We start from the raw sequence: 23,185 nt of genomic DNA on the forward strand, positions 1-23,185 counted from the left end.
TTATTATCATTATTATTAATTATTATTATTATTAATAATAATAATAATAATAATAATTATTATTATTATTATTAATAATAATCCATCCATTTTCCAAGCCGCTTATCCTACTGGGTCGCGGGGGGTCCGGAGCCTATCCCGGAAGCAATGGGCACGAGGCAGGGAACAACCCAGGATGGGGGGCCAGCCCATCGCAGGGCACACTCACACACCATTCACTCACACATGCACACCTACGGGCAATTTAGCAACTCCAATTAGCCTCAGCATCTTTTTGGACTGTGGGGGGAAACCGGAGTACCCGGAGGAAACCCCACGATGACATGGGGAGAACATGCAAACTCCACACACATGTAACCCAGGCGGAGACTCGAACCCGGGTCCCAGAGGTGTGAGGCAACAATGCTAACCACTGCACCACCATTATTAATAATAATAATAACAATAATAATAATAATAATATGGAAAAACAATAAAAAACGTGGAGTTCGGAATCATTCATTAGTGTTATGATAAAGTCATTTTGAGCCTCCTTCAGCTTAAGCAAGTTTTCTTCTACTCCAGTACAGTAGATGGCAGTACGCGTATCTTCTTGAGTTCCCAAGTGGAGGGCACGTGCCCTTTATGTTTGGCTTTTTTTCCTCACTTCCGCCTGAACGGCTCCTTCCGTGTTTCGTGCAGCCACAGCGCCGTGACTGCGGTGTTGCTGTGCTTTCAGGTTCCTCTTTATTCCAGTATACAGACCCTCGGTCCGACATGATGCACAGTACCGCCGCTGGCGGAGTTAGGTGCTCCTCAACGCTTGGGACACGGGCCTCGCAGCCTGGCCAGGACTTGTAGAGAGCCGCAGGCGGACCGCGGAGCCGCTGTCACTGGGGGAGGCGACAGCCCGCCTCGCGCTCCGGGCTCTTTAAACTGAGGCCCAGGCTGCGCTAAACGGGCCTGAGACGCATTTCTTGGCTGGAGATCCCGAAACCAGCTACCGAAATATGAGATAGAACCAATTCTAGTTCCTTATGATGTGGTTCGTGAATCTTCGATATGGAGTGGGGGGCCTGTCCGATCTAACAGCGGATCCTTAAGCGGTCCTGATACGAGAGGCCGCCGGATGCACAGCTTTCTGCTTACCGCGGGAGATAAAGTCACTGCTGGCTGCGGGGCGAACGCATAATCCACGTGTAGCACTCCGCTGACCGAAGTTTATCGCCACGGGGGCGCCGGCATCGTGCTTTTTATTACACTGGAGTGGAGACAGCGTATCCCGAGGGGACGCTGTTCACAGTGACACCGCCTGCTAGGGTGGTCGTGCCCCTGCCCGGGCCGCCTGTAGGGTTCCGCGGCTGATTGAAAGAAGCGGTGACGAGCGGAACCTATCGGTTATTCTGACAGAGGTGGTTAAATATGACTGATAAATAAGCGTGATCGGGGTGTTGACGTTATTATTCACGGGCAGAGCGAGCCTAGCCACCATGCAGGCGAACTTCGGCTAAAGGAAAAGCCAGCGGGGGTCCGCGATGGCCGGTCGAGCGGGGCTGCACAAGCCATCCGCCACCTAAGCGCCGTGTTTTCGCCAAACACGCCGCTCCGCTGCCTCACAGCCTGAGGGTGGCCTTTCGGGTGAATAGGCCGCTTCTGCTTCCCTATCCCGATCGGCCGCATGCCGATGCCTGGGTTCTTCCAAGGCCGGACAAGGGGACTTGCAAGCTCCTTTTGATCAGATCTGGTCGCTTTTTGAGATTAGACAGGGGCGCCCCACTATAGCGGACCCGTACCCGGCAGTCCCGGGAAGCGGATAAGGCGGACGGTCCTCCGAGCGCCCCGTTAGAGCGCTTGGTAAGTGGATGTTAGTGGCGCCCTGGTGTATGCGCTGATATGGACGGGCCAGGCCCCAGGCAGAGCCGGCGCACCCGCTCCCAGCGCGACAGGGAGCGCCTGCGAAGGAGGGCCGAGTCGCAGCGCAGGGCGTCGTCCGCGTCCTCCGACTCCGAGCGGCCAGCAGCCGCCGAGGACGGAACCGGGGCGACTGTCCGCCTGGATTGCGGTGCCGAATCTTTGTGCGGACGGCGCAGGCCGCCCCGCCGGCGGAAGAGAGAGTCGGCGTCCAGGGAGGAGGACATCATCGATGGGTTCGCCATCGCCAGCTTCGTCAGCCTGGAGGCCTTGGAGGTGAGCGGCCGAAGAAATGCAGGGCGAGGCTGCGTGGCCTTGTGGGGTGGGGTGGGGGTGGGGGGTGACATGGCCTTGGGTCCTTTCCCTGGAAATACCTGAATTCTTAAGCTCCCTCAACCGGGTTTATTTGCTTTAGACTAAGGATCGATCATGCAAAAAAGTTCGGGTTACGGTGGGGGTTCCAGGTCGGTGTGTCATCTGTCATAGCTGAGGTGCTTTTCTCGGAAAGGAGGAACGCAGGACTATCATTAATTATTCTGGAGATCGATCACAAATTAACAGGGTGGTTGAAATGCTTTGAACTCTGTTTGGATCTGAGGGATTACATGATTAAAGAGAAACCCGGCGACTTCACTGCATTACCCGGGTAACAATGGGGATCCGCTGGGGGTGGGGACGCGTTTAGTCTGACCTGACGGAAAGCAGCCGACAGCCCGCTACGGATGGATATGTCTGTCATTGTTGCGGGGGCGGAGTTAACGGGTTTGCCAGGATGGATGAATGATTTCACCTGAATTTTGTGTCCAAGAGAAAGTGATCTGTGAAGCAGTCACCCCAGGTACGCGAACGGGGAGCGATTATTATGTGCAAGTCGATGTGGGGTTAGCTACTTGGTAAAGTTGTTAGATGAGGTGTGTTGCGATGAAAGACGTTGGAGGTATTTAAAACATGGAGTGCAGTTAATGAAGAAAATGGAAGTTGGCTGCAACTTCATGATATAGTATCTGGTAGCTGAGTCAGAAGCTGAACACCTTTAGGTGCCTGTCTTTGCTGGTCCACTTATGCTGGCTGGCTCACTCCCCTGTCATATGACAGAAACCTCTAATTTTGATTGCATCCAGGTGGCCTACATTGACCTAGAACTTTACCACACGAAGATCACGCATATGCTGTCTTTGAGCAGGGCTGTTTTCCTGTTCTGTTTTGTTTCCTCAAGTACAGAAAATAACGTCCTTCCTGTTTATAACTGCAGCTTGGATCCTAATCTGGCATTACGTGCACAGTACAGCAGAGTGCTTGGTGTGTCTGGTGCTTCCTTACTCCTAAGGAAACCATGAGAGTATGACACAGCTTACTGTTTAAGGACTTGGGGTTTGTTGCCAGAATGATTCCCGATTGGCTGATTAATCCTGGTGTGCTTTCTGCTGATCTCTTTAACACTCAGTGAACCTATTTTTCAATGGGGGGAAAAAAGTAATTATCCTGTAAGTGTATTGGGAAAACATAACTAATTAGCAGCATGAGATGAGAAAATGCTGCTTCCCCTTCATTGAACACACTCTACACTCGATCCTCTTCCCTTACATGTCTGGTTCTTTTGGTGCTCACCTAGAAATTTTAATACTGGCATGAATTTTAATTTGTAAGTATTTCAGCGTCCCAGTTTTCCTGTGTTGTCTGCTATCTATTTAAAATACCATCATGGTGTGCTTGGTAATCGACATGTGTTTGATAGTTTGAGCGACACGGTGATGTGGAGCAGGGATATGATGCTTGCCTGCCCAGTCAGCTTTCTCTGAGAGGGGCGGTGACGTGCTGGTGGGTAACATTTGGCCATCCCTTGGGGCATTAGCTTCAGCTGCGGATGATTTTCACTGTGGCTGTTTGTGGCTCAGTTTTGATTGGTAATCCTGACGTTTTTCATTGCCCAATGTTGAGGTCTTTTTTTAATGGCGTATAGTATTGCTTAGCACAACCTGCACAAAAATTTGCTCACCGAGTATTTGTAGAGAGTGATGTGCTCTGAACATTGCATTATATTGTATAGGTGAAGAATAAATGGACACATGAAGTGTTTATATGATTCTTATGTCAAAAAAGCACATTTCATATTTTGTTTACATAAAGAAGTTAGCATCAGTAAATGTGGAAGGCTGCAGGCTTGGAAAGCAGAAGCTTGTCTACCATCCTCTAACACCAGGAAAACATTGGAGCAATGTTCAAGATGGCTGTTTTGTCGTTTCAGAGAGTAAAGTTGAATGAGCGGCAGCGGCACTGTGTTAAAACCCCTCTGCGATTGTAGATACTGTACATGTGGCCGGAGTGACCCTGTGCCGGGCTGGCAGCTCACTGAGCACAGTGCTTGCTGCTTTACCGGGTGGGCAATTTAGTTACCGCCCTTCAGAAAATAGTAATTTCTGTGAAATGCTGTTGTACCTGTGCTTTACCATGGCGAATATGTCATAATTGTAGCTCAATGCCCTGTAGCTATGGTCTGTATAGATATAGCGAAAGATGGTGATGATTTTCTGTGGAATGCAACCTACTGTGGCTTCCCACTATATAGTGGCTGTGTTTTATTGTTTTACTGGTGTATTAAAGTGTCCTTTTTGCCAACCTGCAGGCACTTGTTAAAGAGCAGCCCATCTGCCTCATGTTCACCTGTGGGTGGAGCCACTTAAACATGGCGGAGACTAAAAATGACAATTAAAAATCCAGTATAGACTGTAGAGAATTAGTAACCTACTAAATCTCTATCCCAGCTTATAAATGTTACTTATTTCCGTAAGCTCTCAATCTACTCTGTTCTCCATAGATGCAATTTTTTCCCCTTTAAATTGCATTACAGTGTTAGTTTGTTATAATATGGCTATTGGATAATTAGGATGTCAGTAACAATTCCACCCATTCATTATGTAGAAGGGGGTTCTGCTGGTCCAGTGCCCTGGGAAACGTGGGGTAGGTGCCAGGCCATCGTAGGGCACATAGGCACACACAGGGGGCACTTTGTGTGTGTGCATAATGCATATGTCCTTTGGGTCTGGGCTAATACCCACCACCTCACCAGGGTGACTCTACAACACTGGCTGTGTGCAGTGCTTTTGGGCTAAAATAGTCTGCATTTAGAGTATGTTTAGTGAAATAATACTGTGCACTGTAAGCCTGAATTGGAAAGATGTTGGCAGGGTATGTTTTGGTATTTCAGTTTAGGAGGCGAGGCGTGCCGTGAAATTTTTTGGCTTTTTGGATGTTGCTGATATTTTCTGAAGTTTTCAAACCTCAGTAGGACTGCCGTGTTCCGTTTACACCAGCTCCATTAACATCCCTTAAAACAGGTTCTCTGACTGACCCAGGCACCAAATTAGTAATTTTAGTACACGCCTCAGGTTTAACTCTTTGTGTCAGCTTAAGTACTTGTGCATGCAGCCATTTTGCAGCTGTAAATCTGTCTCCATTGGCCCGGAAGACTGGTCATGTCTGTAGGCCTAATACAGATGTGACCTAATTAGGGATGAAATGGTTACTGGATTCACAGTAATATTCCCAACAGTATTACTGTCTCAGATTTTAAATATCTTTTCAGCGCTTTGTAAAAACTTGCATTAAATATCATCCAGCACCAACCAAAGTTAACAAGTCTCCCAAACGCAGGTGTGCAACCACTGCATTTAACATGGCGTGTTTTGTCAGTGAAAACTTGGCAGGAGGCAGGTGGTAGCGCTGCAGAGATTTTTAATGCTAATGTCCATTTGGTATGATGTTCATATGTTGTCTGTTATTTTTTATGTTTCTGCAAACAAAAAATGTATAGTGCTACTAATTTTATTTGTGGTTTTTCAGTATAAAAGTTGATGACATAATTTCAGTTTGTATATTGGTATTTTTTGAACGTTTTCAACACATTCTAACAGCGTGATAATGTTGAGCAACATGTTCATTTTGGTCACTATCAGCATGTTTTTTGACACTTCATCTGTAGTGCTAAGTAACTAACCAGAAAGCCAGTGTTTTATGTTTTAAGATGGCAACACCTAAGAAAGTATCTACTAAGTTTCTCATAATGAAAAGTAATTTGTTCATTAAATCACTGAAGTTCAGTATTTCTTAATATAGGAAGAGGCTTGTCATTTAAGCTAGCTAACTCCAGAAGTTTCTTTGTAATACTTTGAGGTTCGATTCTGTCCCTTTAGACACGTTAACACATTAAATAGCCTTTGGCACTATCAGAAAACTCAAAGGAGTCCCTACCGCTAATTACAGTAAATATTTACACTTCCTGTCACATCACTGATCACTGCTCCGTTCCACTTAAGACCCATTGAGCTCCGCATGACTATCTAACAGCGGGGTTATTTGTGTAAGTGAAGAGCAGTATAAAGTTTTATACACATCGGTTGATAGCACATCATTATAAATGTGCCTTAGGGTTTCATGGGTGCAAACTTGTACTGTTCAACAGAATTTGTAAGCAGAATCATTGCTGTGTGAGACATTAGGAAAATCAGTTTGGCAGCATTGAAATGCTAGTTAACAGTGGCCTGATGTGTACTAACAGACACATAGTCTTTGCTCACCTTGCAGTCAGTATTTAAATAACGAGCGCAGGCAGGAATGTACATGTGGTTTTGGGAGAAATGTATCTTTGGAACCTGCCGGTGTAATCATGCTCTGAGTCATCAGCTATTCACTAGCACTGCTGTTGCCATTTCAGACTGCACACACACGCTGTCTTGATTCGGCAGAATTTGATCATCTGCCGAAACGGCACCCGTGAGAGTTATCACAATGGTAACAAGCCTGTACTTGGCTTGCTGACTGCCTCTAACTGCCTGGTGTCTGCCTTGTCATCTGCAGTGACTCACTGTGTAAGACAAACCTCACCTTTCCATTCATTGTGAAGTCAAGTGCTTGATACTGCGGTTAACCTGTGTACTGTTGTGTGCGTAAATACGGTTTTAGAAGGAGACTTAATTCCACAGCTTCAGATCATGGTTCGTGTCACACACACAAACGCACAGTGAGTGTGTTCATATCTTTATGGGAACTCATTTCTTTGGGCATAACCAAACTGATATCCTAACTCCTACTCAGGCCTTACCTTAACTATAAGTAGCCAAACAAAATATAAGACTTCTGGCATTTTGGGATTTTTGATTGCAGTAACAGATTTTTATAAAACTGAGTTTATGAAAAAATGTCCCCACAAGGAAAAAGTTACAGGTTTTATCACATTGTGAGGAAATCTGGTCCTCATGATGTAATATTTACAAAAATGCAAACACCCACCCACCCAATCAGCTTTGCCAAATCCACAATGGATGCTGTTTCTTGCTATAAAGGGTGATATTCATTTCCTGTATAGTAATCTGCTGTCTGTGGTTTAGTTTTTATTTGTCTTTCCTATTGTGGTTGCTGTAATATTTGTGAAACTGCATTTTTACTGGCCAAATGTGATGCGCTTTGTGACTGTCAGGTTCCCAATAGCAGACAGTATCTCGCGTCTCTTTCAGACGGACTGTCCGCTCAAGACTCCGGCGCATGTGGCATTCCTGAGATGCAGGGGGACCAAGAGACGGAGGAACCACGGGGACAGCGAGGGCCACCTGGATCGGGAGTCTGACCAGCATGGCTATCCCACTGGCTACCAGGAGAGGCGCCGCAAACGTGGCAGGAAGCCAGAGGTGTGTGTGTTCTGCGTATGTTGGCGTGAAGTGAGCGACCAGTTTAAACTAGTTAGGATGTGCAATGCGGGTCAGACTTTCAGGGGGAACACATTTCTATATGTTCACCAACATATTGAATTGCAGTGAAAGTCTGGCGGCTGACATTATAATATGGCTTTTGATAGGATGCGCACCTGTGATGGAGGGGAAGAACCATTGAATAATTCATAGTGATCTCTGCAGTATATTCAGCTCTATCACAATGATACGTGACGGTTTGTCTCTATACATAATTGAAATGGCTGCATTTAGAATAGTACGTTTTTCTTCCCCCTGTCATGTTAGCTAATACCCTCTTTTCTGGTTGGGGGAGGGGGGGTGTTTATTATCATCCCAGGTAATTTCTGGGAGATTCTGTCTCAAATCACTCTATATGAATCTTGTTGTGTGTTGTAGACCGTCGGGAGCTTCTTGCTGGAGACTGGTTACATAGTAAGTGTCCTTGTTCATCCAGCTGTAATCCTGTTGTTGGACTTTAGAGGGCAGTGCATAGTTCATGTCTTCCCCAGCTCTGTGTTCACTTGTTCTCATTTTGTCTTTCAGTGTGACGCAGAGAGTGACTCTGGTGATAAGGTAGGTGTTCCTTTATTCAGTTTCCTGTAGTTTTTAGCTTTTTAGGTGCACCTGAGTTGTGTGCTTGTTTTGACTGAACATTAACTGAAATATTATCCCTCCCCTAACAAAACTTCTTTTTGTCTTTTCAACTTTAGATGTCAGAAAATGACATGGATCCAATATTCATTGTCAGCACTAGAAAAGGTAAAATCTAGATGCTCCCTCTAGTCCCTTTGCTTGTGATTTGATTTTAGGCTTTGTGCCGTTCTGTGGTGTCCAGTGGTGGGGCTTTGACTAAAATGCGCTTTCCTCTATCAGTGCTGATGAGGGGAGCCTTGAATTCTGTATAACCAGACCTTTCAAATGACCCTTGAACTTATTGGCACCTTGGAATATGGAGTTTGAGCAGCATTGTTGAGCTATTAGGGTCACGTGAAAGCACTTTAATGCCTCTGGCTCCCATACAGGTTTCAAGGGGATTAGCGGATGCAAGGGATGCCTGGTAGGACTGTACAGGAGGCCGTTTGGCATGCAGCTCATTCTCTGCCCCAGGTCATATGAGATTGAGGGTGTTTTCAGACTTGATCCATTTCAGCCCTCAAACCAAACTGAGTGATTGTCAGCTTTTTTTTTTGCACATTACTGTGCTAAAAGTCTTAGGCAGTCAAAGAAAATTATGTCTAAATGACCTTAAGGTTGGTTTAACACTATGTTACTATGTCTGTCAAAGTGTGTTAGCTTAGCCTTTTCAAAACTTCTGCTAATATCTCCCGGTTAATTCCAACAACCATACGATACAGCCATTTTTTTTTAACTTGACCACCCTTGGTATAGCTAATCATCTCATTAACTTTTTTAACTAATTAACTTAATGAATTTAGCTGGTGGTGAACTTTGATAAATGCATGGGAAGGCTGGGGTGCCCCTGAGGAGAGCTTTGGGAACTGAAGCCGTGTTCATTTAGCCATACAACTAGATATCAGGAACTTTTTGGAGAACAGAAGATTTTTTTTTGCTTCTTGTTATTCTTGATTTGCATATATTCTAATGTAAAACTGTTTTTGTACCGTTTTGTACTACCCAGTTAAATAGCTTTAAACATTGCCTTTGATTGCCTTAGAGCCTAAGACACTTGCCCAGTACTGCATGTGAATATTCCAAACAAACTCAGACCCTCCTGAAATAAATGCTTCAAGTCCATGTTGCAGTTTGCTTAACCTGCACATTGTGACACAAGCGCTACAGGTTTGCTTCACCCTTTGCCATTGTATTTTAGCCCTCCAGGCTTGCCGTAGAAAGATCACATGTACTGGCATGCCACCCATAATCCAAAGCAATAAAGGTCTGAAATCTCCAGAGGAACTATTTCATGTGAACAGTAGGAGGACTGAGGCCCCATCAGAGCTAGAGTGAACCAGAAAGGGAACTGAGGTTCAGATGAGTTCATAATGAGAATGCAAAAAGAGCCGAGTCTCTTTTCATTTGGTCCACTTTAAGAAGTCTGAGTGTGGTTTGTATAAAAAGGACTATTATGTGAAAACAGCCTCGGGGAACGCCGGACATTCCACGTTTTTGCTTCCTCCCAGCCAATCAGGAACACCGAATACCTGGTACAGGTGCGCTGGGAGTTGAGAGGAAGCAAAAATGTGGACTGTCTGGGGTTCCCTGAGGACTGGGTTGGGAAACACTGGTCTAAATCACCTTCTGAAGGTTTAATGGTCAGCGGACTATACGTGGGACACGCTTCATCCATCCAGATTTGTTTTTCAAAGGTGGTAGAGAAAGGTGTTACTTCACATTCACTGTGAGATTATTTCAGGCCCTCGATTAGAGAGCATGCCGGTCATGTAGGTGTATTGTTCAGCCGCAGGCCCAGGACTCCTGCAACTCCCTGCAGCATCTCCTGTCTGCGGCCATCAAGCCCCTCCTTTCTCCTGTGAGCCTTCAGTGTTTGTGGCTTGGCTGCGGGTTCAGCTAAGCAGCCTGCTGAACCTCAGTGGGTCACATGTTTAGCGTCTCATCACAGGGAAGCTGTCTGTTAGCTTTGACGGCTTGACAGCTTCCTCAGGGCCTGGCCATCCAGTGACTGTCCAATGGCATCATTTCATCTTCTCCCTGTCAGTCACACGTACCCTCCGAAGAGTTTGTTGCTATAATGTTTGGCCAACACAGGCTGCCTGGTGGGTTTTATTCGATTACGGAGAGAATATTCTAGTGTACTTCTTAACCCTCTGGGGTCTAGGGGTAAGAAACAAACTTTCACACTCACACATTTCTTCAAATATCATAAACTTAATTAATGGCAAATTATTTCTTGTATATTTGTTTTGCCATTACACATCTTTATTTTAATGTATATTGTAAATATGTCAGCTTTTTGTTAAGTTTGACATTTGACTTGTATAGACATTGCAAAATGCAGTTTGGAACACTTGCAGAAATATTATAAAGGTACATAGTAAGCAATGATGGCAGTTTGTTTTGATCCCAGATATCTGATCACCAAAATCTTGGCTACATGAAGATGACTAAATGGTGTAGTTGCAACATTCAGTTTGATAAAAAAATAAGAAAAACGTAATTCATGTCACTATTTCTGGTCTCCTCCCATTGAATATTCAGGAGCTCTCATGTGTATGCATGAGCCATTCACACATCCCCCCCCCCTTTTACGGGGATGTATCTGGATCGCGTTTCACCGTTGCGTTGTTCATCTAATTACCATGCGAATGCTATTTGAATACACGGAAATGCGACTATTTAGAATGCGAATAGCGATCTTCAGGTGAGAGAGTGGCACTGCACGCCCCCAACGCAGGTAAAACAAAGAAAGGTGACATGGTTTACTTTTTTGCCAATTTAGCCTAATTTTAAAAACTTTAATACTTCCAACAATTGGCGATTTTAAAAGAAGACAGATTATGGATTTAGTCAACATTTTTTTCATGATTATACATTAAGATTTCAGAGAGATATTATCCAGGTGTTTCATATGATTATGTGGCCATGCACTATATGGGGGGCATATTTGGGCATAAATGAGGGGTATATTTGCAAGTCACTCTGGTGCGCCTACTTATAAAATTCAGTGCCGTCTCCAAAAAAGGTAGCAAAATGTGACTAAATGGTCCTCTGGAACCCTGTAGAGCTACACTTGATTTCTTAGGTATATATGACAAATGCAGCATCGGCGGCGGCTCATATGTAAGTCAGTTCACATGCTTGTCTCTGGGCATACGTTTTCCCTTCTGGCCTCTATGCCATGTTCGTGTAACATTACGTTAGTCAGCCAATCACAAGTGACTTTAAATCTTTACATGTATGCTGCATGTTTATTAGTTCACAGACGCTGATATTTACTCTTTGGGTATCGGAATTTGGCACTGCAAGATAATTATTTTTTCTGTCCTTGGTGGAATTGGAGCATTTCGGTCGGTACCATAAAAGTACTGAAGTTCGTTACTCAGCCCTACCCTCTGCAGTAAATGAAGTGAATCACAATGGCCTGCTCTGCCTCGGAAAGGGGCCTTATTGCATATATTCATGTGAATGCCCTCTCTGTCTCTCTGTCTGTCTCTCTGTCTGTCTGTCTCTCTGTCTGTCTGTCTCTCTGTCTGTCTGTCTCTCTGTCTGTCTGTCTCTCTGTCTGTCTGTCTCTGTCTGTCTCTCTGGCTCTAAATGTTTGTCTCTGTCTGTCTCTCTGTCTGTCTCTTCCTGTCTGTATTCTGCATATTACTCTGTTAGAAAGCGGCAGCGGGTTGCCTGTGCTGTTAATTGTGTACAGAAGAACCACAGTGACCCTTGGAAGTTGGTTTGAAGGACCATATGGCGTGTTTATCAGGGTCTGTACCTCTGACTGCCCTCTGTGTATTAATGCTTCTGTTCCTGTAAGGGTTGTGATCATGCCTATTGATGGAACCCAAGCGTTTGTGCTAGTTGCATTGCTGTCTACCTCATTTGAGAGACATGCCTTGTGTCCCCCCTTTTTCAGAGCCTGCCCCCCTGATGATGGCTACCTCTGTGAGGAGCGGCCCCTCCCCGCCCTCTATGCTGCGCTGTCACCCCTGGCTTTCGGTGACGCCGCGCGTTTCGGGCCTCCAGCGCAGTCAGGAGAAGAGTGTGGACCTCTCAGCCTCGGAGCCCCTGGCCACGGCGGCCGCCTCGCTCTTCCTCCCCAAGGGCGTCCCCACGCGACACGGTGCCGGCCCCTCGCCAAAACTGAAAGACTTCCTGATGTTGCCTGAGCACCGGGCCGCCCCCTCTGGCCTGGACTTCAGCAGCAGGTCGGTCTCTAGAAGCTATTTAAAAAATCTTTTATGCTGTGATGTGACTTTATTCATGTTCAGCTCTGTTAGATCGTCACTATATTGTGATTGTGCTTCATTAATTCATAGTTTTAAAACACTCTAACTATTAATCTTGTCTTATTGTGTTGTCCTTTTTGCTGCCTTTATGGTGAGTTACCATATTACAGACTCCCTGAAAGTGGTGTTCATTAAAGTTCCACTTGAGGCTTTCAGATTTTTTTACCTTGTGTAACATGTAATATTTTAATTTGTATAGCTTTACTGTAGCCTTGCTGCGGTGGAAGACAAATATCGGTGAATGGGAGCAGCTGAAAACATGGCTTTTCTTACCTTTCAGCTTGTTAAACAGCTGGCTTGATTAAGGACTCTCGCCAGCTCTTTACCAGTAAAGGTTTAGTCGCGATTACAAGCACTGCTGTTGTTTTCCGTCACTCCACCTGAGTTCACCATCTCTGTAACGGAACCGTCTCTTTGCTCTTTGCGTATAGACAGGGTCCAGCTCCATGTTAATTAACTACGACAGCATCATTTTCGCTGCTGTTATCAGTGTTTTTATTGAGGTAAAATAGAGGCTGCTTGGGCTGAATCTTTTTTTTTTTTTATTCACACATATGCTCATAAATACGTTTCTATCGCCGGTCTATTTTTACCCGCGAATGTTAGTGAAATGCTCACGCTTACCTTGTATTGGTTCTGCTCTGTGGACTGGTTGCATAGACTGGGTGCTTTCTGTTGATGTTGAATTATTGACATTGTGCTATTGTGGTAAGCTAGTTTGGTTTTACAATGCATACAGCGTTTTTGCTTTTCTTTTGTTTGAAATGGTCCCAAACTTCAGACATGTTTCGTCTTTTTCTCCGACTTTCCTCGCTATTTTCCCTGTCTTCCTCCATCGCGCCATCAAATCAAACCTGCTACACGTAATGCAGCGTAAGCACACTGTGCGACAGTAATAATCCTCCGAGTGAAACACACTGATCACTAAACGGTACATAGTCATGCGGATTACACGAAGCATCGAAGCAAAGAATTTGCATCTAGGACTTTTTGTAATCGAGTTATTCGAGTTACTTGATGAATTGTTGCAGTCCTAGTCACAACTAAGACTGGAATATTTGAGTAAAAACACATGTATTGGCTTTCACATTTCCCGTTGGTCCATCCAGTAATTTTACCTGGCAGCATCTGTTCTATTTTTTTGTGATTGTCTGCAGTCTTGTGCTTAATGTCGGTTCACTTGACTATAGCTTATTTTGTAAATGCGTGTTGGGCACAGCTGACACTGCCTGACCTCATTGCCCACATATTTTGTTACTCTTTACAGTGTCAGGAGAGCCGCAGTGAGGATGCTGGGAACATTCTAAATGTTTAATGTTGAAAAAGGCTAACGGGCCTCGGTTACGGATGGTGCCGAACAGGTCCTCAGACCTTTGTGAACTTGGTCTTTCAGGAGCAGCACTGTGGCCAAGCCCCCCTCCTCCTCCGCCTCTTCCTCCTCTGTGTGCCCCCCCACGCCTACGGCGAGCGTGGCTGCCAGCCTCTCGGGGGCACTGCCGTCTCGCTCACATTCCAGCTCAGGGACTCACTACAGGTCATCCCCCGGCCTGCCTCCACTGCCCCCCCTCCAGCAGGGGGTCTCTCAGCCACCCACAGGCTCCAGCGCTGGTGCTTTCACAGGTACTGCTCACTGTGCAGCTGCTTACAGTCACCTCCTGCTGGTGAGGTTTTGACATTCAAGGGCAGCAACGGGTGTGATTAGGTGAAGCAGAGTGCCATTTGAGCACAGGTCATCGTAATGAGAGTTATGGTTTTGAGTCATTTATGTGTGCGTGTGTGACTTGTGTCTCTCTCCTGCAGGGCCCAATTTGCTGTCCCAGGAACTGCGCTCTCATTTCCTTACATCAAAGTGTACGGGGGCCGAGGCGGGGGCACCCACTGCGGACACGCAAACCAACGGGGGCCCTTCGTCCTCAGGCCCCAGCGAGGCTTCTGGCCGCCGCTCGGCCCCCACCAGCGCCCAGGCTGCCGTCCCACCACTGGCGTTCCAGTTCCACCAGCACAACCATCAGCACCAGCACACTCACACGCACCAACACTTCACGCCGTTCCTGCCGCCTCCAACCACCGCCGGTCCACTGGTACGTCCCCCCCCAGCAGGGGGGTGTGCGTCACACGTCGGCCATGTCTCTGTCTTTATCCAAATTTCTTCAAACTGTAAACAGAGGTGCTTAGCTAAGAAGCAGACTGTACTGTCCTGCCGTGTGTTCAGAAAGAGATATGATATTTCATTAGTAAGTTGTTTTTGTGTTTTCTCCTAGTTTGACAAGTGCAAGATGGAGGGACTTTACAGGCACCCCGTGAGTCCCCCCACTCCCCACCAAAAAAGGGGAAAACACTCACTAACGACATCCCAGATCTAGCAGTGCTCTCAGGAGGCCCGCCCCGGCCTCGCCCGAGGCTTCATTCTGCCCTGCATGCTGCCGCCCCTGTGGCTCACCGGCGCCCCCCATCCCATGCAGACACTGTCCCAGTATCAGTAACTTCACATTAACTGTCCCAGGCCACTGCATGAATTCCACTGAGTTGTATGAATGAAACACTTCAGAGGGAACAGCGTCTTCGTCCCTTCTGTACCCGCAGGCACGGTGTAGATGATGCTGGTCTCTTTCTCTCTCTAAGGGGCGTTTATGTGGTTATTTTCTACAGCTTTACTGTGATTGATCGGACACACGGACACTACTGCTGAGTTGTAAGGTGTTCTAAACTCTAAATTTGTCAGTTTCCCTTGTTCGTTTCAGTTTTTCCCTCAGTACCCTCCCACAGTTCCTGGGATTCCCCCTGTGCTGCCCTCTACTGGACCATTCAGTTCCCTGCAAGGAGCTTTTCAACCAAAGGTGAGCAGGGTAACGTAAATGCACTATTTCCACAGCAGATGTTTAACGTTTTTTTTTTTTTTTTTTTTGAATGAATATTTGGCTCATATAACCACCCTTTTATATTTGTATATATTAATTCTGATGTATTTTGACTTGTGCAGAGCTTAGACTTAATCTATACTCGTTGTATATTTACCGAATGATTTAAGTGTAGTCTGAGTAGTGACCCTGCATCAGTATTGCTGTATATGTGAAAATGCCTACAAGTTGTTTGAATTGCATTTTATTCATTGTCAGGTCTCAGGTTATTAGTTTAAAAGGTGAATGTAGTAGGACCCCTGCTTGCAGGTCTGTGTGGGATTTGATCCACTTTCAGTGCTTTTCGGGTCATTGTGCTGTTAGTATATCAGTTATGTAGAGTGAAAACCAGAACCTAGGATATATCTGGAGGAGCAAAGCCAGACTGAGTAAATGAAGCCTTCCTATACCGTAACCTATGTAGTGTAACGTATACTTAAGGGTGAACGCCAACAGGGCTGCCGTGTATGATGTGGTGTACACTGCACACTGTACATTACTGGTTATCCAACTTCCTTTTTATAACCCTTGGTTATTCTGACAAAACAGGAGATTTGGTTTTATGCTTGGTCCTATGAGGCAGGGTTGGCCTGCTTTGGACAGCAGTCAGCACTGATCAGGAGATGGTACCTGCAGAGATCTCATAGCAGCCCAGCGTGTGAATGGCGTGGCGCTGGCTGCGGGGGGGAGGGGGTGTGCTGCTCGAATGTAACATCCCTGCGGACTCTCCTCAGGGCACCAGCCCAGAGATGTCGCCTCGTCTCGGACCTGTAGCTCATCTGCAACCCAAAGACCCTAAAGTGAGTGTCCCTGGTGTTCTCTGTCCTGTGGGATGCATCATTTACATTTCCTTATCGAAAATAGCTGGGAATTTCTTTCCCTGATTTACCTGATATAACTTGTAGAACTAAACCTCAACACAGTTTTGTTTAGCCAAAGGGAAACATGCTTGTGTTTTATAAGGAATCCTTAGGAAGAGTTCCAGTGGCCTGGTTTATGCTCTGACGCATCCATCACTAAACGCTGATCTGTGTCTGTGCTGTTGCTGCTCTCTCCCGTCTCATGCTCATGTCTTTGTGTTTCTTCCAGCTGAGTGACCCATTCAAGATGTCCTCAAGAGTTAGTAACGTACGACCCTCTCGGACTCGCTGCCGTTCTCACCACCAAATCCACAGCTGCAGATCAGTCACTGTCAAATCGGGGCACTTCCAACTCTTAACTGAATTTGATGTCATTGCCTTTGTTTTTCCGGTTTATTTTGCCGAAATCTCAGGTGTCTGGTAAAATTCAGCCTGATATTTCAGGACCAGATGAGATGCAGTTGTGTGGAAGAGGCAGATTGTCCATTAGAGAAAACGTCTGTCATGCCTCGCCTAGCATAACTACAGTAGTATAGTGAAATGATATATTCATTGTGCATGTTGGTAATATATATAGGATTACATGTATAGATGTAGCTGTCGCTTAATTTTAGCAGTATGACAATGACACTTCGATATCTTTGCTCTTGTGGTGGTGGAGTCCTGCTCTGTAAGGTTTTGATAGAAATACTCGCCTCTGATGCAGAAACCCGGGAAATGGTGTGCGATGCATGTCCGTGTGGCCTGGATGATTTTCAGACACCAGGAGAAAGTCAAGGTGAAGTTTGCGTTTATCTTCTAAAACACACAAATTTCAGAATACAGTTCAGCTGTTTCAAACGCTTTTCAAAATGCATTACTGTACAAATTACTGAACTGTGTAATATGCTATGGTGTGTCTTTAGATGCTTGATCAAATTGCTTGTGTCACATGACGTGTTGTCCCTTCCTCCTCTGGACACTAGCAGAACAGACCTTACTGTCTGACAAAATGTCACAGCTTTGAGTTTTAGTGTAATATTGCAATTAAGTGGTATAGGTTCTTGGTATCGGACAGTTTTTAAAAGTGTGAGTATATGAGCTCAGTATGGGCCCGATATCTGACGCCGGCGTTCCTGCACCCCTACATTTATTCATTCTCGAATGTTTGACAATGCTGTCTTATTCCTAGTGTCCATGTCCATTCAATGATGTTCCTTAGTTTTTTTTTGACTCTGCTCAGTTGCATTTTGTGATCTTCACTCATTTGTCCATTTGTTTTGTACACTATGCCGTGCATAAGGTTACATCATTACAGAAATGTTTTGATAGAGATCTGGTACTTTGATTGTCTGATGAGGATATCAGTTCAGCAGCTTTTAGCTGCACTGAGGCTCACTGCTGCCTTTCCTGTCTGCAGGCGGATCCTCGGAAGCTGGATTTCCGTAGCGACATGCTTTCCCGTCTGCCTGGCTCTGGGCACGGACCTCTAGGTACTCTCTGGCCCCACCGGTCCATGCTGGGTCCCTGCTTTGGGATGTCCCAGTCTCTGTGTGCCTGACTGTCTTCTCTTTCCAGGAGCGGTCCACCCATCCTCTTCTTCATTTGTTCCTCCTCTAACTCCTCACTCTTCTTTCCTCACCCCCCCAGGTCACTTTGGTAAGATCCTTTTGCTGTCCTCTCTGTTTTGTATGTGGTGTTGAGATGCTGTTTAACCTGGCAGTTTAGCAATGCGCCAGTGTTCAGGGGCCAGTGTTCAGGGGTCAGTGTTCAGGGCCGGCAGGCTGGCTGTATCACCGTTGTACCCTTGAGCAAGGCCCTTAATCCCCGCCCCCCCCCCAAAAAAAACTGGTCCAGTAAATGACTGCTGCTACATTAGAGTATATAATAACCTACAGAATAAAGCTTCGTATGTAAAGTGTCTGTCTCAGTAAGGGGTGAGGCAGGAACCACGGTCGTGATCTGAAGAGTGCGGCGTGGTCACCAAGGCTGTGGGGCTGTTGCTGTCTAAGATGAAGTGTGCTGTCGGCCTGCGTGATGCTCAGAGGGGGGGGTCTGGAGGCCCTCCCGTCTGGCCAATCAGGCCGCTGGTTTGATGGCCGGTTCTGTGATCGTCTTCCAGATGCCTTTGGCCGCCTACTTCCTTATGCCTCCCTGGGATCTCTGGGTACCGGTGCCTTCGGTGGGCTGGGCAGCACGGCGCTGGGTGAGTCAGTCACAGTAGCTGCCTGAGAGCAGCTGTCAAGTAAGGCTGCATGGTATTGCATCGCAGTGTAATCAGCAATGTACAGTGTATGTTCAATATTCACCTGGGCTTTACATAACGGGCGTGAACATTTGTCCAGTCGCTGGTGTATCGGTACTACATGGACATTTACTTATGCCCACAGTGCAAAAAGCAGATCAGTAGTATGCCTAAAGTATTAATGAGATGCATACTGTGATGCCTAAAAGTTAGCTATCAATTCGGCATATCCTTATCTTTATTAAATTCAGTTAGCGGAGCACACTGCATGCGCCTGTGTCGGTATACCATGGAAGTGTTAGGCACTGAAGTGGCAGTGAAGAAAGGGGCAGCTCAACAGCTACAGCATCATTTAAAATAGGAGACTGTTGTGGATATAGAAGGTAAAAAGACGTCTATGGTGTGGCGGTACTTTTTTGCAGTTTAATGTTTGACATTTTTGTTATTTATACACTGAATTTATACAGATTACTAACTTTTGGGTGTCTCATAAATAATTCGGGCATATTACTAATCTGCTTGCCAAATTGTGGGCTCCCTCCCCTGCAGTGCCCAGCTCGTTCGGTCCTAAGGACAGCCCCGGAAGGTCCGTGGGGGGGATAGCCGGCTGCCACGACTCCTGGAAGCGCCTACACCGCACCTCTGCCTTCTCCACAGCCCCCACCTGGACCCCGGCTGCCGACAAAAGGGAGGAGCGAGAGCCGGCTAAGGAGAAGGAGGTCATCCACATCAAAGACGAGAAGGACCGGTATGCGCCCGGGCTTTGCAGCGCCCCCTGCTGTGCTTGCTGTCTCCTCCTCCTATCTCCCTCCTTTTCACAGTAGCTGTTTTTTCATTCTCTTTTCTCTCTCTTCCCCTTTCCTGCAATTTGTTTAACTAATCGCATATAAAGTTACAATCAGTAATGTGATCAGTCACAAAGATAACGTGTTCCCCCAGCTGGTGTCAAACAGGAGGGGTGTTTAAGTGTATTTTATTATGGCTGTGTCGTATTAAGGGTAGGGGGGACATATTTAGTATTTCTGCTGCCCCTCAAACTTAAGGACCACAGCTTGCATTGCCTGCATGTACGGCTGCCTCGTCAGGCACATTAACCCCTCCTCTCTGCCCCCCCTTCTCCCACCCTAAAGTGACTGCCTTGCATATGGTCGCCGCCCTGGCCTGGAGTCCCCAGCCATGGCCCCCGTCAGGCCCCGCGGCAGCACCCCCGTGTCCCAACGTGACCGCGAGGGGCCCCAGCCCGACACTGAAGCCCCACCCCGGGAGGGCCCCCCAACAGCGCACAGCCGTGACAGAGAGCGGGACAGCAAGCCGACCCCCTCTCTGTCCTCCAGGTCGCACCTCGTGCCGGAGAGACCCTGCTCCTCTTCCTCCTCGGCACCCCCCACCCCTGCACCCTCCCTCAGCCTGGCTTCTTCTCCTCTGGACCTGTACCCCTGTCGGCATACCCCCCAGGGAACCAAATCTCAGGCGGAAGCCTCCCGCCCCCCCCAGAAGGAGAGCTTCCCACTTTGTGCTCCTACCTCCCTGCTGTCCCAGGACAAAAAGGCCGACCCCAGGCCCTCCCAGAATCGGCCGTCCCCCCACCTGCTGGCCCCCATCAAGGTCAAGGAGGAGCGCAGAGACGAGCCGGAGCCGAGTGGCCTGTCCCTGCTGCCCCCGCACCCTGGGGGCCCAGCCCCCCTCTGCCTGGGCCCGGCGCCTGGCCTGCCCACGCACCACTCGCTCTCGCTGTCCCTGACTCCGCGTGCAGCCGGTATGGTGATGGGATCGCCAGCAGAGCGCTATACCTCCTACCCCCACGTCCTGCCACAGAGCCACTCGTGGGACCCCTGGAGGGAGCAGCAGCGTGAGGCTCTCGCCCTGCGTCCCGATGCCACGCTGGCCCGGCTGTTCCAGCAGCATCAGGCCCAGAGGTTCTATGAGGCAGAGCGGGTCACAAACCCTCACCACCCGCCTGGCTCCAGCCCCCTGCCCCCACCAACGTCAGCACGCCAGGACTTCGGACTTCCGCACCACGCCCATCCGGAACACGGCCCCCAGTCCATGGGGGGCACTGGCGGCGGCCTTCTGGACACTGAGCAGCGAGCGCACATTTTGCGGGAGGACTTTGAGAGGGCGAGATATGGGATGCATCCTCACACGCTGCTGGCTACCCCTCACCTGGCCACCCCCCCGCACCACCACCTGGAACCGCTCTATGGCAGCCTGCTGTCCCACCCACATCAGCCTGGGGCCACAGGCCCCCATCACCACACCAGCCTCTACTCCCGCCTGGGCCACCTGGCTTCCCACCCTCGGCACGTGGCTAATGGCCTGATCTCCAAGGCTACCTCTGGACTGATGGGCTCGTTGTCGATCGGGGCACCACCGCCCCTCATCCCATCCGTAACCCCCAGCAGGGCCTCGGTGTCTCCTCGCAGCTCCCGCTTTGCACCTCCCCCTGAACTGGTGCTGTACAGTACACACAAAGACAGGGAATCTAGATAGTGCAGGGTGCCCCCCCTTGTGGTCACCTGAGAGTAGTGTGATGATTTTATTTCATGCTGTTCTGAAGCTGTGCTGTTACCCTCCTTAAAACTGATAGCAAATCTGTTACTAAATGGCGTAAAAATGTACGTGTGGGTCACAGGTCGGGGACGAGAGACACTGCCTTAGCTACAGTAAAGCTAAGGGGACAAACATTACATGTAAACTTTAAACAAATTGGAATTAAGCTGATCATTGTGATGGTACATGTAATAAGGTATAATGGAGGTTTGACTGGTGCTTTAGCCTGGACCCCTCATATTGAATGAACTTTTTAATTCTTGAGTAGAACGTTTCAGACTCTGAACAAGGTCTGTAGGCTCTGTTTATGGTTGGCATTAGTGATTATTTTGAAGCGCTTGGTGGGATTACCATGCACTGTCCATTCTGCCTGGATTTAAACGACGGGAAGTAAACACTCCCCTATCCACTCTCCCCTATCATGGGTTTCCAAGTCTCATTTTGTCCCATAACTAGCTACCATCATAAATTTTCTTTTGGTGTTACATGAAATGTAGCCCCCGCATTCCCCGAGATGGTAGGATGCTGATGCATGCTTGTTCTTCCTCTTCCAGTTGTGGACGTTTCTGTAGCCTAAAAGCCGAAATACCACAGACCCCTTACTGAACATTAAATCGGCCGCAGGAAGAATATATAGTGTCTCTGTCCTCAAAGTGAGGAAGTATCACTCAAGTAAGGCTTAAGTTGATAAACCTGCCTGCATATAGAGCCCTTTTGGTTAAATTACATGCTTGTGCACTTGTAACTCACTGACAAAATATCTATGACAGTCGAGCAACTTTGCATAATTTTACTTTAATAATGACCAACCTCCTTTAACCCCACGGAGCTAAGAGAATAAATGATTCACTGTAATACTGTAAGGGGGAACCTAAAGCTGATTATTTTTGTTAATATATATTTTTTATATATAGGCAAAAGCGCTCCTTCTTTTGAAGGGAATCAGAAGTGAGTGATCAATGCTGGTTTAGGTGAGAAGGTGACGCTGCAGCTTGGGTTTAGGAGTCTTTATTTCCAAACTATAGAAGGTGACGTTCATCACAACACGCATGTGGAAAGGAAATGCAGGAGTCATGCCCTAAGACCACCGGCCTATAGTGCTTCAAAAAAGCTCTATGGAAAAGTTTATAATTTATAGGTAATTTATACATTGAGGTATGACGTGATGGGGGCTGACATGGACGGAAACAGCTGGAAGTCATGTATAGGACAAAATAGTCATTTGAATAAAACTATTTTGTAATATTTTAAACCTTTTCTTTCCTCTGAAAAGAACCTCGTATGCTAACAAATAAAGAGATTGTTGAGTATTTGCTTGTGTGCTTCTTTGAGTTTTCAACACTTGGGCAAACTTCTTGAAGTTGTCAACCACAAAATATACAATATTAGGAAGGCTAACTTTAATAGTTTGAGACTGAAACTAGAAACTGTAAACTGGATGGTGTTAACTAGCAAAACTGTCGAAGAGGCATGGGAATTTTTTAAATGCACATTGCTGCAAGTTCAAGAACACTTCATACCTGTTTCCAGCAAAACTAAATCTAGGAAACTGCAACCAAGATGGTTTACTAAGGAAATTAAGAATAAAATCAGAAGGAAAAGGGCTGTCTTCCACAAATGGAAAATAATGATTTCAAAATAAAGCAGGAGAATCCAAGTCTACAGGTTGAGTTAAAATAACCCTAGACTTGCTAAATGGAATGTAGAAAGGAAGATTGCATAGGAGGATAAGGATGACATTAAAAGTTTCTTCCAATATTTTAACTCCCAAAGAGCTCTGAAAGCTGAAATCACTAATCTGCTGTATAGTAAGGGCTTTATAATTGAAAATGGAATGATATATTAAATGAGATTAATGATTATTTTACATGGGTGCTCCTCTCCTGGAGCTGACACCTTATCGTGGTGGAGGGGTTTGTGTGTTCCAGTGATCTCAGGAGCTATGTTGTCTGGGGCTTTATGCCCCTGGTAGGGTCACCCAAGGCAAACAGGTCCTGGGTGAGGAACCAGACAAAGTGTGGCTCAGAAGACCCCTTATGAAGAGAACAAATGTGGATCTACGTTTTCCTTTGCCCGGGTGCGGGTCACCGGGGCCCCCCCCTGGAGCCAGGTCTGGGGGTGG

At 46.9% G+C, this 23,185-nt stretch overlaps 1 protein-coding gene across 2 annotated transcripts; it reads left to right on the forward strand.

The window, feature by feature from the left end:
- The first annotated feature begins 646 nt into the window (after positions 1–646).
- fbrs (fibrosin) lies at positions 647–22,373 on the forward strand. 2 transcript variants are annotated; one of them, XM_048987343.1, is made up of 18 exons: positions 647–2,166; positions 7,401–7,571; positions 8,010–8,045; positions 8,157–8,186; positions 8,324–8,372; positions 12,160–12,451; positions 13,926–14,152; positions 14,333–14,613; positions 14,794–14,832; positions 15,274–15,369; positions 16,164–16,229; positions 16,519–16,557; positions 16,996–17,067; positions 17,689–17,761; positions 17,847–17,927; positions 18,391–18,474; positions 19,063–19,261; positions 19,644–22,373. In XM_048987343.1, exons 1-18 carry the CDS (start codon positions 1,873–1,875, stop codon positions 21,001–21,003), a joined length of 3,489 nt encoding a protein of 1,162 aa, XP_048843300.1. In that variant the 5' UTR covers positions 647–1,872; the 3' UTR covers positions 21,004–22,373. The 2 variants fall into 2 exon arrangements, with proteins under 2 accessions (XP_048843300.1, XP_048843301.1); XM_048987344.1 differs by having other exon boundaries at positions 16,519–16,548.
- Positions 22,374–23,185: the final 812 nt, after the last annotated feature.

Source organism: Brienomyrus brachyistius, chromosome 20, assembly GCF_023856365.1.
Source record: "Brienomyrus brachyistius isolate T26 chromosome 20, BBRACH_0.4, whole genome shotgun sequence".
Classification (NCBI taxonomy): domain Eukaryota; kingdom Metazoa; phylum Chordata; class Actinopteri; order Osteoglossiformes; family Mormyridae; genus Brienomyrus; species Brienomyrus brachyistius.